This window comes from Peromyscus maniculatus, chromosome 16, assembly GCF_049852395.1.
Source record: "Peromyscus maniculatus bairdii isolate BWxNUB_F1_BW_parent chromosome 16, HU_Pman_BW_mat_3.1, whole genome shotgun sequence".
NCBI classification, from domain to species: domain Eukaryota; kingdom Metazoa; phylum Chordata; class Mammalia; order Rodentia; family Cricetidae; genus Peromyscus; species Peromyscus maniculatus.
The window spans coordinates 41,293,996-41,309,143 of NC_134867.1; the positions used below are offsets into that span (position 1 = coordinate 41,293,996).

Below are 15,148 nucleotides of genomic sequence, written 5' to 3' on the forward strand. Positions count from 1 at the left end.
ATGGGGAGAGTAGACAAATATAATTATATACCAACAAAATAATCCTACCGGATTGTAAAATATGAAAACTCTTACCATGATATTCACATATATCACTGCATCATTTTGGGATTAAAGGTTATAGATCATATGAAAAGGGGGATGAGAAAAGTGGGGGAGCTTTAAGTGGAGAGGGAGAAAGGATAAAAAACACTAAGGATGCTTGAAAAAGCCATAGGGAATCATATTTTACATTTACCTAAAACTATATATAACATTTATGTGTTGTGCACATGTGTTTAATGGAGTTAAACAAGTTTACAACACTTGGGATGATAATGCTCTCCTAAGGAATTATAGACCATCTAACAAAAACCTCAGTGCTAGGCATAAAGAAACAGCTTTTCGAGTCGCTGGTCAGGGGATGCCAAGTAACTCTCCAAATAATATAAGGTATTTCTGTTGCCCTTGGTGGCCTCCCAGAAGTTGAAGTAAGTTCCTATTGCCGAAGACATAGGACTTGGAGGAAGTGAACTGAAAGCCTCCTCCTTTAGGACTAGCCTTCAGAGCACTATAACTGTTTGCCACCAAGGGAGAAAAGCAATCAATAGTCCTACCCAGCTGTGATACTTAAATTACAACAATAACCAGCATGGCAAGATATCCCAAAAATGAAATAGTGGCACTTATATCTAAGCAGTAACCCACAGCTGTTTAATTCACGGGTTCTCAACCTTCCCAATGCTGTGACCTTTTAATACAGTTCCTGCTATTGTGGTGACTCCTCAACCATAAAATTATTTTCATTGCTACTTCACAACTGTAACTTTGCTATTGTTATGGATCATAATGCAAACATCTGCGTTTTCCGATAGTCTTAGGCAACCCTTGTGAAAGGGTTAGTCGACCCGCAAAGGGGTCACGACCCCTAGGTTGAGAACCACTGGTTTAATCGGTCGTAAGGACTACTCAACAGAAAGGAGTTGAGGCCTGGTACTGTAAACCTAATCAACTATCCATGACTAGTGAAGGTTATGGGTTTTAAACGAGACCCTACTACATCCACTTCATTAAAAACTGATAGAATTCCTAACTACATTCTAAATACTTATCCTTATACCCACAGGTAAGTGTAGCTTGTGTCAAAGAAGCTTCCTTTTGTAGTAGATGAAGAGTATGACAGATATCCACAAATGGTCAAAATGCAGAGAAAACTAACTGTGGGTTACCCAGACCCAGCCAATACACATACAACACAACCCATATACTTAAGGCTCTAAGCATCTAAGAAGAGAGAGGGCAAAGGCTGCAAGAGCCAGAGGACCAGGAAGCCTGCTTCATGATTACATCTTCTACATATATGAAAGGAAGCTTCACCCGTGAACTCTCAATAATATGACTGCCTAGATAAGACCCCCACAATGACAACACCAATTGACATGCCAATGTGGGTGGGGGAAATCTCAAGGGGCCCACGTCTAGATGAAGAGCTACAGGCAATTAATGCCTTCTGAGAGAGAGAGAGAGAGAGACAGACAGACAGACAGAGACAGAATTAGTCATCCCCATGGATAAACCTCCTGAGTGATTATCCAATACCAAGTGGTCAGTCCTAAAACATGTAGAAAGAGCAACACTAAATGAACTCAGTAGAATGTATTTACATATTCATTAATGTGTATGCACACACACATGCACATATATAAATATATATGTATATATTTCATATATCTCTGTGTGTGTGTGTGTGTGTGTGTGTGTGTGTGTGTGTGTGTGTGTGTGTATGAAACCATGAATTTGGAATGGGGTCATGGAAAGGGTTGGAGGAAAGAGGGGGATGACAGTGTATATAGAGTACACATATGAAGACTTAAAAGGTAAATTTAATTTTAAAAAAGGGAGAATAATAAAAAATGTCAATTTTTTCCTACTCCAATTGAATAGAAAGCAACAAGTTATAGGTCATCAGATATGCTTTGGAAGTAAATATTAAAGGAGCCAAGACCCAGGCTTTGCTGAGCACTGCTGGCCACCTTCAGAAGGACAAGGGCTGGGATTCCTAAGAATTCCCCCTGCCCACAAAACATAACCATCATAGTGTCTGTGTGTGTGTGTGTGTGTGCGTGTGTGTGTGTGTGTGTGTGTGTGTGTGTGTGTGTGTGCGCGCGTGCACACACGCGCATGCGTGCTCTCATCAGACCCAGAGATGTCACAGTACAAAGAAGGCTGCCGAGCAAAAAGCCCTCTCCTTCACAGTGACCATGGCGACTCATTTTGCACTGGTGTTGTTAGCAAAGACGATCTCTCACCTTTCTCTCCCCTCTGCCAGGGATTCACTGAAAACACACAGACGCACAAACATATACATAAAGGCATCGCTCAGCAACAGGGCAAGTGGCATGACTCAGCCTCATTGACATCAGACCCTGGGGATGAGCCTCCTGGCTATGAGGAACCTTATAATATTTAATAAATAACATGTGCCCCCCCCCCCCATTCTCAACATCTGATGCTTGGTCAACAACAGGAGGAACTGTTGGTGAGAATTCTGGCAACGAAGCTGTTTTTGCAAAGACTGATTGACTAATTAGAACTATAGTGGTGTGGAGAGGTTGGGATGTTGCAGGTCCAAAGGCCAATTACCTTATTTTGAGCAAGCTTTAGCCCCATCCACAGCCACTCCTTGCCTGAATCTGTGTTGGAACTAATACTCTGTGACTAAGAGATAAAAACCTTTTGGGATTCGTTAAGTTAGAGGACCACTAGCTTCTACCAACCCAAAGCTAAGAGTATCGTCAAGATACCAAGTGAGGCATAAAGAAAAGCTTCCCTACCTTGTGTAACCTCCTCTCTGGTGTACTCACCAATGTGTTTTAAACCTAGCTTGATTACAAAAGTCTTCTTTGGTCTGTAAAAATGTAGAACTTCATGAAACATGGAACATGGAATTTAGGGTAACCTAAATCTGTGTTCCTGGGCCACGGTCATTTAAAACTGGATCTAGAATAAAGGTTCCCTCTATCCCCACCCCCCTCTCCCCGCCCCCAAGACAGGGTTTCTCTGTGTACTTTTGGTGCCTGTCCTGGATCTCGCTCTGTAGACCAGGCTGGCCTCGAACTCACAGAGATCCGGCTGGCTCGGCCTCACGAGTGCTGGGATTAAAGGTGTGCACCACCACCACCCAGCAAATGAACTATTTTTTTTTATGGAAGGGAGGGAGGGAGGGAGGGAGGGAGGGAGGGAGGGAGGGAGGGAGGGAGGGAGGAAGGGACGGAGGGAGGGGATAGAATGGAGGCAAAATATCTACTTTAAGGATGAAAATGAAAGGTACAAGTTCCTAGCTCTCGGTGGTGTGGAAGGCAGGAGGCTGGCTTGTAGTAGGTACAGCTCAATTCTGAACGATCAAGGATATCTCAATTCCATTTCATAACAGGTCCTTTTCTTTCACTACCATGGAAGTCAGCTAGAGATACAGTTTGGGGACAGAATTCTTTTGTGCCTAGTATGTGAGACTCAGGGTTTGATCCCTGCGTGGGGGGAAGGGGGGAGCGGAGGGAGAGGATAAAAAATAGAGTGTTAACAAAAAAAGTACAACCCCCTCCCCATAGATCTGCCTAGTTTTGTGGTAGATTTTCAACCACTACTGTTTAACTGTCCAAATGACACAAACAAAAGCCGGATCCCTTTGGGTAAAATTTAAGGTGTGAAACCATTCTAGGTTCCTGAAAACAGAACCAGTGACAACGCTTCAATGATCTATAGCCAAGTCACAGCATTCTTCCTAAAATAACAATATTTCTCAACGATGTTATAAAGATGATGAGAAACAACTAATCTAAAAACCTATCTGAAGGACCACAAAATTCCTGTTCCCTAAACCTGCTCTCCACTATTTTCACAGGATGAATTCCGGTTGTCTCAGTACAGGGCGCAGATGAATTTGATCAGAAACAGAACTAACACAAAAGAGGGGCTAGGAATAAAGGTCGGCAATTCGGGTGTCACCGGAGCTCGTGGGATTTATTTGAATTTAAAATATATAAGTAGGATCTTACTCAGATGTTTCTTCCCATTCTACCTACCGATCCTACCAGCCAATATTTAAAAACAGAATATGATAAAAGCCTTTTGAAAAGCCATATGGAAACTTAGTACTATAGAAACTTAGGCAGACAGACAGACAGATACAAAAGGAATTTAAAGGTAGTCACAACAAGATATGGGAAGAGAATGCCCCAACTAGAGATCATATACTACCAATTAAAATCCCTAGTACCAGAAATCGGTTATCTTTGTGAGTCATTGGCCAAAGGGGTCCCACAGACCCTCCATCCTTGCCAAACATCACAGGTCATTGCCAATACTATTGGTTACCTTCTACAACCTGATGGTGAGACCCTATTGCTGAGGACACAACATGCTTATGCCATCAAACATGGAGAATGCAAGCTGGTGCCCAACTAGAATCTTCACCCTTACTTAATAATGCTCACAGTGCTGCAAAGTACTATACATGCTACCACAGGAGACAAGCAATCACCAGTCTCACCCAGCTATGAACTCTCTGAGCTGCACGAGCAATCTGCCTGCATGATCCTGGTACACACATGTTATGAAAGTAACCAACCACTTGCTGATTAGATTTAAGGCCCACTTATGAGATGGAACCCCTACCTAACACTGCTAAAGTGGCCAAGAAAACCTACTACTATTATTCTGCAAAGGAACATAGCAAAAAACTGACTCTGAATGACATACTGCTATACCCATAGATGAGTGCCTTGCTCAACCCATATCAGACACACTTCTTCTTGTAGTCCATGTGAGTTAACACAGAGACCCACAACTGGAGAATAGGTAGGGAGTGAGCGACTTTGGATGATTCAGTCCTAAGTGGGATGTTTTCATCAAACCCTTCTCGAGACTCAGGAACCTATTCTTCAGAAAAGAAAGTGGAAAGATGATAAGAACCAGAGGTGATGGATGCCTCCAAGGAATCAATGTCTTCTAGATAGAACAGGATGGACGTGCTCACATTGATGAACTCACAGAGACTGTGGCAGCACACACAAGACCTACTCAGGTCCAAGATGGACAGGATCCCAGCACTGAAAAGGGGAAGTGGACACAGGCTCCCACCCCCAACCAAGAAGCTATGCCCAGTTGATACTTGCTGGGAGAGGGAAAATGAGTTGTTTAATGGAGTAAGTAACAGTGGGTCACTATACTCAGGCTCACTCAGGAGCCACTGGCCAATACAAAATAGACTCCACGTTGGGTCTGGCTGTGGATGTGCATAAGTGAGTGCACATCTGTGCAATTTGTTTCGTTTCGAGAAAGAACATGAAGTTAGGGGGGTAGTGAGAAAGGGAGGCCGTAGGAGGGATTGGGGGAGGGGTAAGGATATGACCAAAATAGATTGTAAGAAAAAATTTTAAGAACTGAAAATTAAAAAAAGAGTTGTTGGGGTTGGGGATTTAGCTCAATGGTGGAGTGTTTGCCTAGCAAGCCCAAGGCCCTGGTTTCAGTCCTCAGCTGGGGGTGGGGTGGGGTGGTGTTTGTTATCTAATTGTTTCTTTTGAAAGGGTTTCCTCCCACCGTAGCCCAGACTTGCCTCAAACTTTCTGTGTTCCTGAGGATGATCCTGGAATTTCTGGCTGCCCGGCCTCACCTCCTCAATTTTGGGATTCTAGGTGGGCACCATCACATCTGTTTCAGATAGGGATGATGATCAAAGCCAGGGCTTGACGCATACTGAGCAAGCACCCTACAGTCGGAGCTACATCACCAGCCCCAATTGTCCTTGAGTTGGTTTGTTTTGATTTTTGCTCCAGTATTTCAGATTGAACCCAGGCCCTGTACATGACAGCCCCGGCCCCCTCACCCCTTTTCTCTGTTTTTAACTTTGAGATAGTCTCACTAAGATACCTAAGCTGGCCCTGGACTCATCCTGTAGCCTCAGCAGACAGTGAACTTGTTATTCTCCTGCCTCCATCTCCTGAGTAGCTGGGATCACAGGCCGGAGCCACCTGCTCTTTGACACAGCGCCCCCTAGCTGTCACCCAGGCACATCGTTGACTGTACCAGTTGCCGCCTCCTCTGTGGCAAAGGTTGTAGAATGGATAATATGGGGAAAGTGATCACTAGTGATGATCCCGTGTCACATGCAAAAGAGAAAGGAACTCTTCATCAATTAAAAACAGTGTTATAATTGCAGACGAGCACGCGACTGACTTTGATAGACGGGATCATTTCAGAAGATCAACTAAGCAACTGAGCTGTTGGCTCTTCCTGGTTGGTTCAATAAAGCAAGTGATTGAAGATCCTAGCTCTCAGGCTGCGGAGTCGGCTCAGCAGTCAAGAGCACCTGCTGTTCTTACACAGTACCCAGGTTCAATCCCAGCACCTACATGGCAGCTCACAACCCTCTAAAAGAACTAGTCCCAGGGCATGGGATACTCTCTTCTGATTTCCACAGGCACCCAGCATACATGTGTTCCACATACATAGACACAGGTAAAACATTAATACACATAAATGATCCTAGTTTTTAGGGTTTAGGTTTCATGTAACAGACATCAGAAGACAAATCATACAGAATACGTGCGTGGATGTGCATCTTTAACTTGGCCAAACTCTTCTTACACTCTGTACAAAGTCATCCAGAACCTACTGTTTGGCTTACAAAGACCCCAACTGCCTGGTTTTATGGCTACTTCTCTGAAGCCCATCTTCTCCAGCTCGTGGGAAAGCATTGCCTGGGTACCACAAGGGATCGGCTCCGGCAATGCTTCTGTGCATATGAACACTTCTTATTTTCTCACACGTGCGAGCTGTAACCTCAAGAGGGGAAACAGCTTGAAAGAATGAGATACAACTAGGCTTTGAGAAGAGAACGAAGTGTGCCCACGTCTCTAGTGCATAGATTACATAGAGTTCATGGAGGGTTCAAGAGGCCATGGAGTGCCCGAAACAAAGACAGACTTGAGAAATTCTGTCGGTGGTACAATTCAGTTTCTTTTGTTTTGTGTTTGTTTGGTTGGCGGTCCTTTTATTTATCTATTTATTTTTGAGACAGGGTCTTACTTGGTAGGCCAGGGCAATTTGGCTTCCGCCTCCCAAGTGCTACGTCTCACCCTGTAGCCAATGGCAATTCGCCGGCTTCCACCTCCCAAGTGCTGGGGTTACAGGTGTGGATCACCAATGCCTGGCTCTGCCTGTGTTCTGTTTTGTTTGTTGCTGATCTTTGTTGGGTGGTTTTACTTTCAGTGTGGGAGCACACGCATGCACAGTCACAGGGGGATGTGCGTGAGCAGGCAGGTGCCCTCGGAGGTCAGAGCTGGGGGACACCCAGCAAGAGTGGGAACCAAACTCTGGTACAGGAGCTATGAGCAGCAGAGGCAAAGTGCTCCTGTTCTTTCGCAAAAGACTCTAGAGTCCAGAAGGGAGGGTGTACAACCCTCTAGGACTGGATGTTGATAAGGGGGGGAAATGCCAGTTAAGGAAGAGTGGGTCCGTCCTTCCTCCTACGTGGTATTTAAACATCAACCCTGGAGGGAAATGAATACACGCCATCTCTATAGCCTTGGAAGCTAAAACAGGACCTCAAGGCGTGTAATTAATATATCACTGTTGCTAGGGTAAGCTCATTTTGACTCAAAGACTCGTAAGCAATTTCAGAGATAATGACTCTTGCATGTCTCGAGTGTAACCTTCAACAGTAAATAAAAGTAAATTAAAACACCAGGCTAAAGTAACTATTATGAAATAAGTCCACAGGCTGACAAAGAAGTGAATTTCAAGACAGTAACATAATGTCCCACGATAATAACAGTGACCCGTACAATGTACCAGGGATCAAGTACATCCTGTATACAAATTCATTCGGTCCTCAAAGAACCCTATGGGACAGACTCTATTGAGGTCACCATCCCATGTGTAGAATGAAGAAGGGGACCCGGAAAGGTGGAGTGATGTGGCTAAGGTTACTGAGAGAATGACTGAGAGTCAGGCTTCGAACCGGAGCTGCCTGGTGCTGGGGTGTGCTAAGCTGTGCCTGCGGGCCCCACTGAAACACGAGGGGGTGAAATGATCACAGGAGGTGCCTGACAGCTTTGTCGCAGCATATGGAAAAGTGAGCATGAACACTGGGCAAGGGGACAGCGAGCGAACAACTCCACCAGCCCGATGGCTTTTCAGGTCGAACAAAAGAAGCCGAGAAACTGTTTGCTTTAAACGGAGGTATGGCCAAAGACATGTGAACATAGTTTACACTTTCGTTACATGTATCTGTTACATGTGTGCACGTGCGGTGCATACATGTGTTGGTCAGAGCACAACTTTGGGGAGCTGATTCTCTCCTTCTGCTGTGTGAGTCCCAGGGACCAAACTCAGGTCATCAGCCTCGGCAGCAGGTGCCTTTATTGCAAAGCCATTGCAGCAGCCTCATGACCACTTTCTTTTTTTTTTTTTTTTTTTTTTTTTGGTTTTTCGAGACAGGGTTTCTCTGTGTAGCTTTGCACCTTTCCTGGAACTCACTCTGTAGCCCAGGTTGGCCTCGAACTCACAGAGATCCGCCTGTCTCTGCCTCCTTAGTGCTGGGATTAAAGGCATGCGCCACCACCGCCTGGCCATGACCACTTTCTTTAGCATTGACATTTACTATTAAATAACCTCAGGCTGCCACCTCTTAGGACAACATGTCCCCTGTCCCGTCCCCATACCCCCCCCCCCCCCCCGGTCAGGTCAGAATAACTAGCAAATGTTTCTCCTGAGGTCGTCTTAGAATGAGGGTTCCATCTGGGCAAACCCCAGAGCTAAATAAAAGGTAAATGAAAACATAGAGACAGAAGCAATGCTCAAGGTCCCTGGAGATGATGATGGAATTCTTAACTCCCATGGTGCTACGTGTCCATGGAATCCCTTCTCCATCCTTCTTCCCCAAAGCAGCTCTACTGCACAGGGCGTAACATCCACCTAAGACCTCATCCAGAAGCTGGCCACCAGAACGTGTGTCAGTGACAGCACCACCCACATGAGGTTAGTGTGGTAAATTGAGGCAGCAAGGAGGGGCAAGAGAACACAACGCTGACGAGCCATACCTAGCTCCTTCTGAATGATGTCAGGGATTCCTGAAATAGTCTTTCTCCTTTTGACTTTCTTCGGCCGTCTTACCAGAGTGTCTGTGTAAATTAGAGACCGCCGAAGGCTGGCCTGACGATCAAAATTCTCCCCTGACATAGAATAGTAGAAGAAGCAAAGCAATGTTATGGTCAAGCAAGCTGACACCATGCACGTCCTTCCAGAAGCTTGTAACATGATAAGAAAGTATTAATAATGAGGTTAGCCAGTCACATGATGATGGGAGGCTGAAGGACGGACGCGTAAAGAAGGGAAGCACAATATCATCAGAAGGCTGTTTCCAGTATCCACTGTGTGTCCTCCAAAGGAAGACAGACACCTCTGTCTCACTTCTAAGCAAACTGCAAATTTGCCAGTGACACACTGCGAGGATGACTCTTTGTCACTTAAGAATGAAGTGAGTGCTTGATAGCGTGTTTGGATCACAAAGCTCAATCTTTACATCAGTATGTATGCACCAGTGGCATGAAATCCATTGTATTCATTGGGTCATCCCACAGAGACCAGTATCATGCTTGTGTCTTACGACAAGCCAAAGTCTGAGCTTATCAAATGGTGGTCAAGAAGGCTAACAATTTGGATGGGGTGTGAAATCATCAGAGTGTGAGAAGTAACTGTAGTGGAAACCAAATCGCCTTATAATGATAGAGTACTTGCACCACAGGGAGACCCCGGAACACTCCAGTTGTCAAAGCTGAACGCTTCCTTTCTTGTACATCATTTTTTAAGGTGTCAGGGCTTGAACCCAGGGTCCGACACACGATGGGCAAGCGCTGCCCATCTCCACTTCCTATCTGCATCTTTTAAAGTTAATCCCGTTTCAGGCACTGCAACCCAGGACCGCATCCACAGAGCAGTTTGCCCAGAGTTCAAGCAGATTAGCACACCATGGGAAACCAGAAAATAATAAGGTCTCTGACGGCATCAGTTACAGACTGATCTGAACTATTTGCCATTTTGGTTAAAGGAAGTTTTGCTGCATTGGTCTTTTTACATAGTTATTCTCTTACAAATGAGATTAAAAAATACATTTATATAAATCCCATACTTTGACCGTCATCTTATGCATGAGAAAAGTATGAATCGGTCACTCTTGTTTAGTAATACTGTCACATCTTCAAAGTGGACATGTGATGGATAATGAAACTTCTACTTCACAGGAATGAAGTGGGAACCTGGTCTCATTAGAATGAGGTAATTCTTAAACACACACCCTCCACTGAGGAGCAAACTAATAAATGCTTGTGAACTTGCAAATCTTGGCAACTTTGCTCCGAATAGAAAAAAGCAGAAGCAGTTCAGAGCAGGGCCTGAAATGTCAGTGGGTACCATTCTGTGACAAACAGGCCACAACATACAACATCTTAAACAGCGCTGAAAAGGAAGTCAGTTATTCAGTGCTTTATTAGTTTCCTGAAGCAAAAGAAATGATACTCCTTCTATGGGAGCATTAAAAATGGGCAAAATATGCCGGGCGGTGGTGGTGCATGCCTTTAATCCCAGCACTCGGGAGGCAGAGCCAGGCGGATCTCTGTGAGTTCGAGGCCAGCCTGGGCTACCAAGTGAGTCCCAGGAAAGGCGCAAAGGTACACAGAGAAACCCTATCTCGAAAAACAAAAAACAAAAAACAAAAAAAAGGGGGGGGGGGCAAAATATTATCAGAAAGTTGCATCTTAATCTCCAGTTTTCTGCCCTCACGGGGTAGAAATAAAAAACAACCACCAACCAATTACTAAGAAAATCGTGATGCAAACCACAGGAGGATGAAAATCTATCTACAACATTCACATTGTTTCACACTGTGACTGAAAAAGGCTGGGGTCTACACATCTCCTTAAGCAGAGGCTATGACTTGTATACCCTGGCATCCTCACCGGCACTCCCTTAATGTCCAGGACCATGTAGTTAGGAGATCATTACCTGTTGAACTGAATTGTTCTCTTTCACTGATAACACAGCATCAGCCCAAACATCAGAGGGTAAACAGTTTGCGAATGCTTTCCAAGTGTGCTGACCCGTACGCTAATCTTTTAGGTGGAGGACATGATCCACGTGGCAGACGATGGGGCACAGTCACATGTTCTTTTTATTTCAAACATTTCCCCTCCTTAACCTTTAGAAATACCAAGTCTCTGCAAGACTGTAACTAAAGGGATTAAATCCCCTCGCAGGCCAGCGGCTCACTGTGTCCAGCCATTGGCTCACTGTTCTGTGTCTCTAACCCTGGTAGGCGCCACTCTGGATTTGAAGCCATGTACGTATTAGCATCTGTTTTTCCAAAGCCTTGCTGAAAAAAACCAAGTCAGAGGGGTCGATAATCACCCCAATTAATAAGCATGTGGCCATTTCCTACAAGCAGTGGCATTTTTTAATCTAAATAAATCTGGAATTTTAGAAATAATTTAAAGGGTTGGAGGTTGAATAAGAACCTGTGCCAATCCAGCCACCCAGAAAGAAAGCTTTGAACCTATTGCTTCTTTGGACCAGACTAGAGAAACGCCTCCTTAAGATACATGTGTGTCTATGTGAACACGCAGATCCAGAAAACGGATCAAAATGCATAGAGCTGTTGGCATTCTGTGAAAATGCCAACTACTCAATTAAAAACAGATTGCAGTTTTACAGAACTCAGGCTGTCCAGTTCATTATTAGCATTCATTCACCTTGTGTGGGTGGTATTTAAAAGCATCCTTTTATGGGTAATTCATATCTACTTAGCTGCCAAACAGGTAAGAAAGCTAAGAGAAACAACTGGACGAGCCATCTGTGAGGATACATCTCACTACAAACACTTCTCTACGCCTGAAATCCTCCTAACTCCAGCTTCGCTCCACTCATTTCAAGGCAGGACCTTTTACTCTGATTCCTTTAACGGCTGTCATAGTTCATGGCACAATATGCCGAGCTTATAATACGATTTCGATGCTTTAAATCATACATAATTACATTTCTTCGGCATTTAATCCATCAAATGACTCGTTTTTCTTGTAGAAAATATAAGCACACTGATGCCCAATGAAACAGGGAGTAAGCAGCACACTGTTCTTCAGCATAGCTACTTACAAAAATAATATTTTAGAGATGGGAGCTAGGTGGAAGGGAAGCATGCTCGCAGACATCAACAAAGCTGTTTATGAAGAAAATGGATTCAAATGCCATGCTGTTTCCCAAGTTTGTAAAAATGTAAAATATGTACATGGAATTGAAAATTATTCATGTGTTTATTAAATTTCCATGGAAATTCTACTCATAATTTCTAAATATACTCTTAAGATTTTTTTTTTTTTTAACAAATCTTATCTAAATGTTACTGGTCCTCTCAAGTTTACTGGTACCATGGTAACAAGCCTTCCAACAGCAATAGCCTCAAAAGATAGAAGGATGCTGTAGGCTTTCATCCTAATAGTTAATGAAAACGTCCTCTTGGTGAGCCAGATTTAAGGGCATAGAGACCAGGCTTTTTGTGGATATTGTCTATATGACACTACTCACTTATTTCTATGTAATACACCACCATAGTTAGTTGATACTACTATGATGATTGATGCTACAATTTGTGTGCGCACACACACACACACACACACACACACACACACACTGAGGACTAAACTCGGGGCCTTGTCCAGCTACTGTGGACTCTACGATTTTGTATTTTGTGCCCTCCTCACACTGCTTTACCAATTCTCTTGGAAGACCACAGAAGGGAGAGGGATGGCCAATCTGGAATCTTTTTAACAGCTCCTCTAGAGGTGCGAGCCTCAGCTCGGAGCTCTCCTGTTTTGTTACTTGCTGCCTTAATCATCAAAAGAGCTGACGATTCAACTCAGCAGTTAGAAGCCACAGTACTGCCAATGTGCCAACCGTAAAGCCGTCTCCTTGGCAGAAATGGATCTTTATTTGAGGATTGAGAGTCAAATTATAGAAACCGAGGCATACTTTCATCATTCTACTAAGATTTTTTTTAAAGATATGCTTTGGTTATTAATTTACTTAATACCTTTATCTCAAGCATTTCCTTCTTTTCTGTTTGAACAAACAAAAAGTAAGAAAATAATGAGTATAAACGAAACGAATTTTTTTTTTTCACTTCTAGAAATATTTCTTATGGGAGTATACAATTTTTGCCGCTAAGGACCACATTTACAGGACATTCCTATAGAACCAAAACCTTAGTTAAGAACAGTGCAATTCAAAAAGCCATCTCTTGCATGAATGGTTGAACCACCGAGTTCTCTGACAGAGTATTTGTGGTCGGTGTCCACATCTAACAAACAACGGGTGTTTTTCCATGCAGACACAGACGTAGTTCTAGTATTTCCTTCACCAAACCAAGAGCAGGAGGCCAGCCCCTCGCTCTTCACTTGAAGGCGTAAAGAAAATGCTAACAGCATATAGCAAACAAAGCCACAGACACTCTCCCAAGGACATCCTGACTCTGTCTGCCCACAAAGCGTACCAGTTATGTTAATAGGAACAACATCAGCCTGGACCGTCTGGGCTTGCTGCCTCGTCTTCTCTTCGGGTGTTGGCAGAGGCAGGGACTTGGCCCAGTTCGTCTGGGTGTGAAGGTCGGAGAAGTCAGCTGAGGTTGGCGTTTTAGGTCTCCTGATGCCGAGGAATCTTTCTTCTTCAGATGAGGAGAGAGAAGACTGCGGAGGGAGAGAAAACGTGTGTAAGTAATTAGCAGGAAGAGTTACAGGTGGTTATTTTAAAAAAAAAAAAAATCAGACTAACTTAAAGCAAGTCTGAGAACGGTTCCCCTTCTAAGAACAGAGCAACAATCGCCTCTTGCACATGGCCTTCCGCATACATGATTCACCCTGCCCTTCGTCTGGACAACGTCAGGGTAGCAGAAGGTTTGACTGGTCCACAGAGCCTTCACACTCTTCCGGTTTTGCTCAACTCTGTCGCGGTCAGAAAGCCTATGGATTTAGTCTAACATGAGAAGCCCGGAGAAATGTCGTAGCCAAGGCCGCCACTTTCTATTTGTATTAAAATTCAGTTTTGCTCAAAGTAATTTCTAGCTTCAATCTTATTTCCTTTAGGCTCTGACCTCAAGGAACGCTTCAAAGTGATGGCGCCATTGTTCAACTATCTGTGCGCTTCTGAAGCCGTCTATATGGATTTAAAAAAAAAAAAATCAGCGTGAAATTGTTAAGAGGCTGACTAAAGCTGTGCTCTGGGCCTTATCAGAATTCCATGACAACATCTGAGCTGTGTCCTCTTTGACACAGATTAGCATTCTCACTGAAGAGCGCTCCATTGATGCCCTTCCCTGCGACACCTGAAGACGCGTCAGCAAGAAAGCTGTGTTGGCAAACATTTTAAACACGACTTCACCAGAGGTCCTGGGCAGCCAGTTCTGTAAGGGAGACGACCCAAGAACTCAAAATAAATGCACCCTGTTTAGGAACAAAAGCCAAATAAAACAACAACAGCAACAAAAGAGTAGCTGGCTGATGTGAGGAAACAGCCACTGAAGATACACAAGAAATGTAAAATGGATCAATCAAGTTTCTAGAATTTAAACTGAAACGCCACTAGGCAGTGAAGGTGTTTAAGAAGAAGTCCAATGAAGAAGAAAGGCTCGTGAACGTTCCCCAAGCAGACACCTGTGTAAGCAGCTCCCAGATCAACTCAAGCTCTCTTGGCCAAGCCCCCCAAAGCAAAGGCAACTGCTACCCCACTTTGTTTTACGTTATTTGATAAGGGTATACTCATACTGTCAGCTCCCTCTCCCCGCCACCCCTCGACTTGTTTGCATTTGTGAAAATTTATCTAGCTTTAAACGGCGGGCCTAGACGCCTTCTAGGACGTAAGGAACGTCTCTAAGGGGACACATGGAAGAAATAGAAATACAGAAAGACATCAGTCTGTCCACTTCAGACACGAGACGACTGCCACCAGTGTTCAGTGCTATGAACACAAACTGCCTGAAAAATACCCATCCCTGCTACTACGTATGGGACACAAATCTGAAAAACAGCCTAGGGACAAGACTGAACACTACAAAGTCCCAGGCTCCTCT

General features: G+C 44.1%; 1 protein-coding gene across 11 annotated transcripts in view; it reads right to left on the reverse strand.

The window, feature by feature from the left end:
• Window positions 1-15,148, reverse strand: part of Nhsl1 (NHS like 1) — a 228,704-nt gene that overhangs the window by 10,672 nt on the left and 202,884 nt on the right. For 8 of the 11 annotated variants that reach the window (XM_076552695.1, XM_076552693.1, XM_076552694.1 and 5 more), the window contains exons 4-5: window positions 13,577-13,769; window positions 9,081-9,212 (exon numbers count right to left, since the gene is read on the reverse strand). In XM_076552695.1, the coding sequence (XP_076408810.1) occupies window positions 9,081-9,212; window positions 13,577-13,769 (325 nt within the window). The remainder of the gene's footprint in view (window positions 1-9,080; window positions 9,213-13,576; window positions 13,770-15,148) is intronic. The other 3 variants (XM_076552697.1, XM_076552698.1, XM_006986093.4) reach the window with 1 other exon arrangement.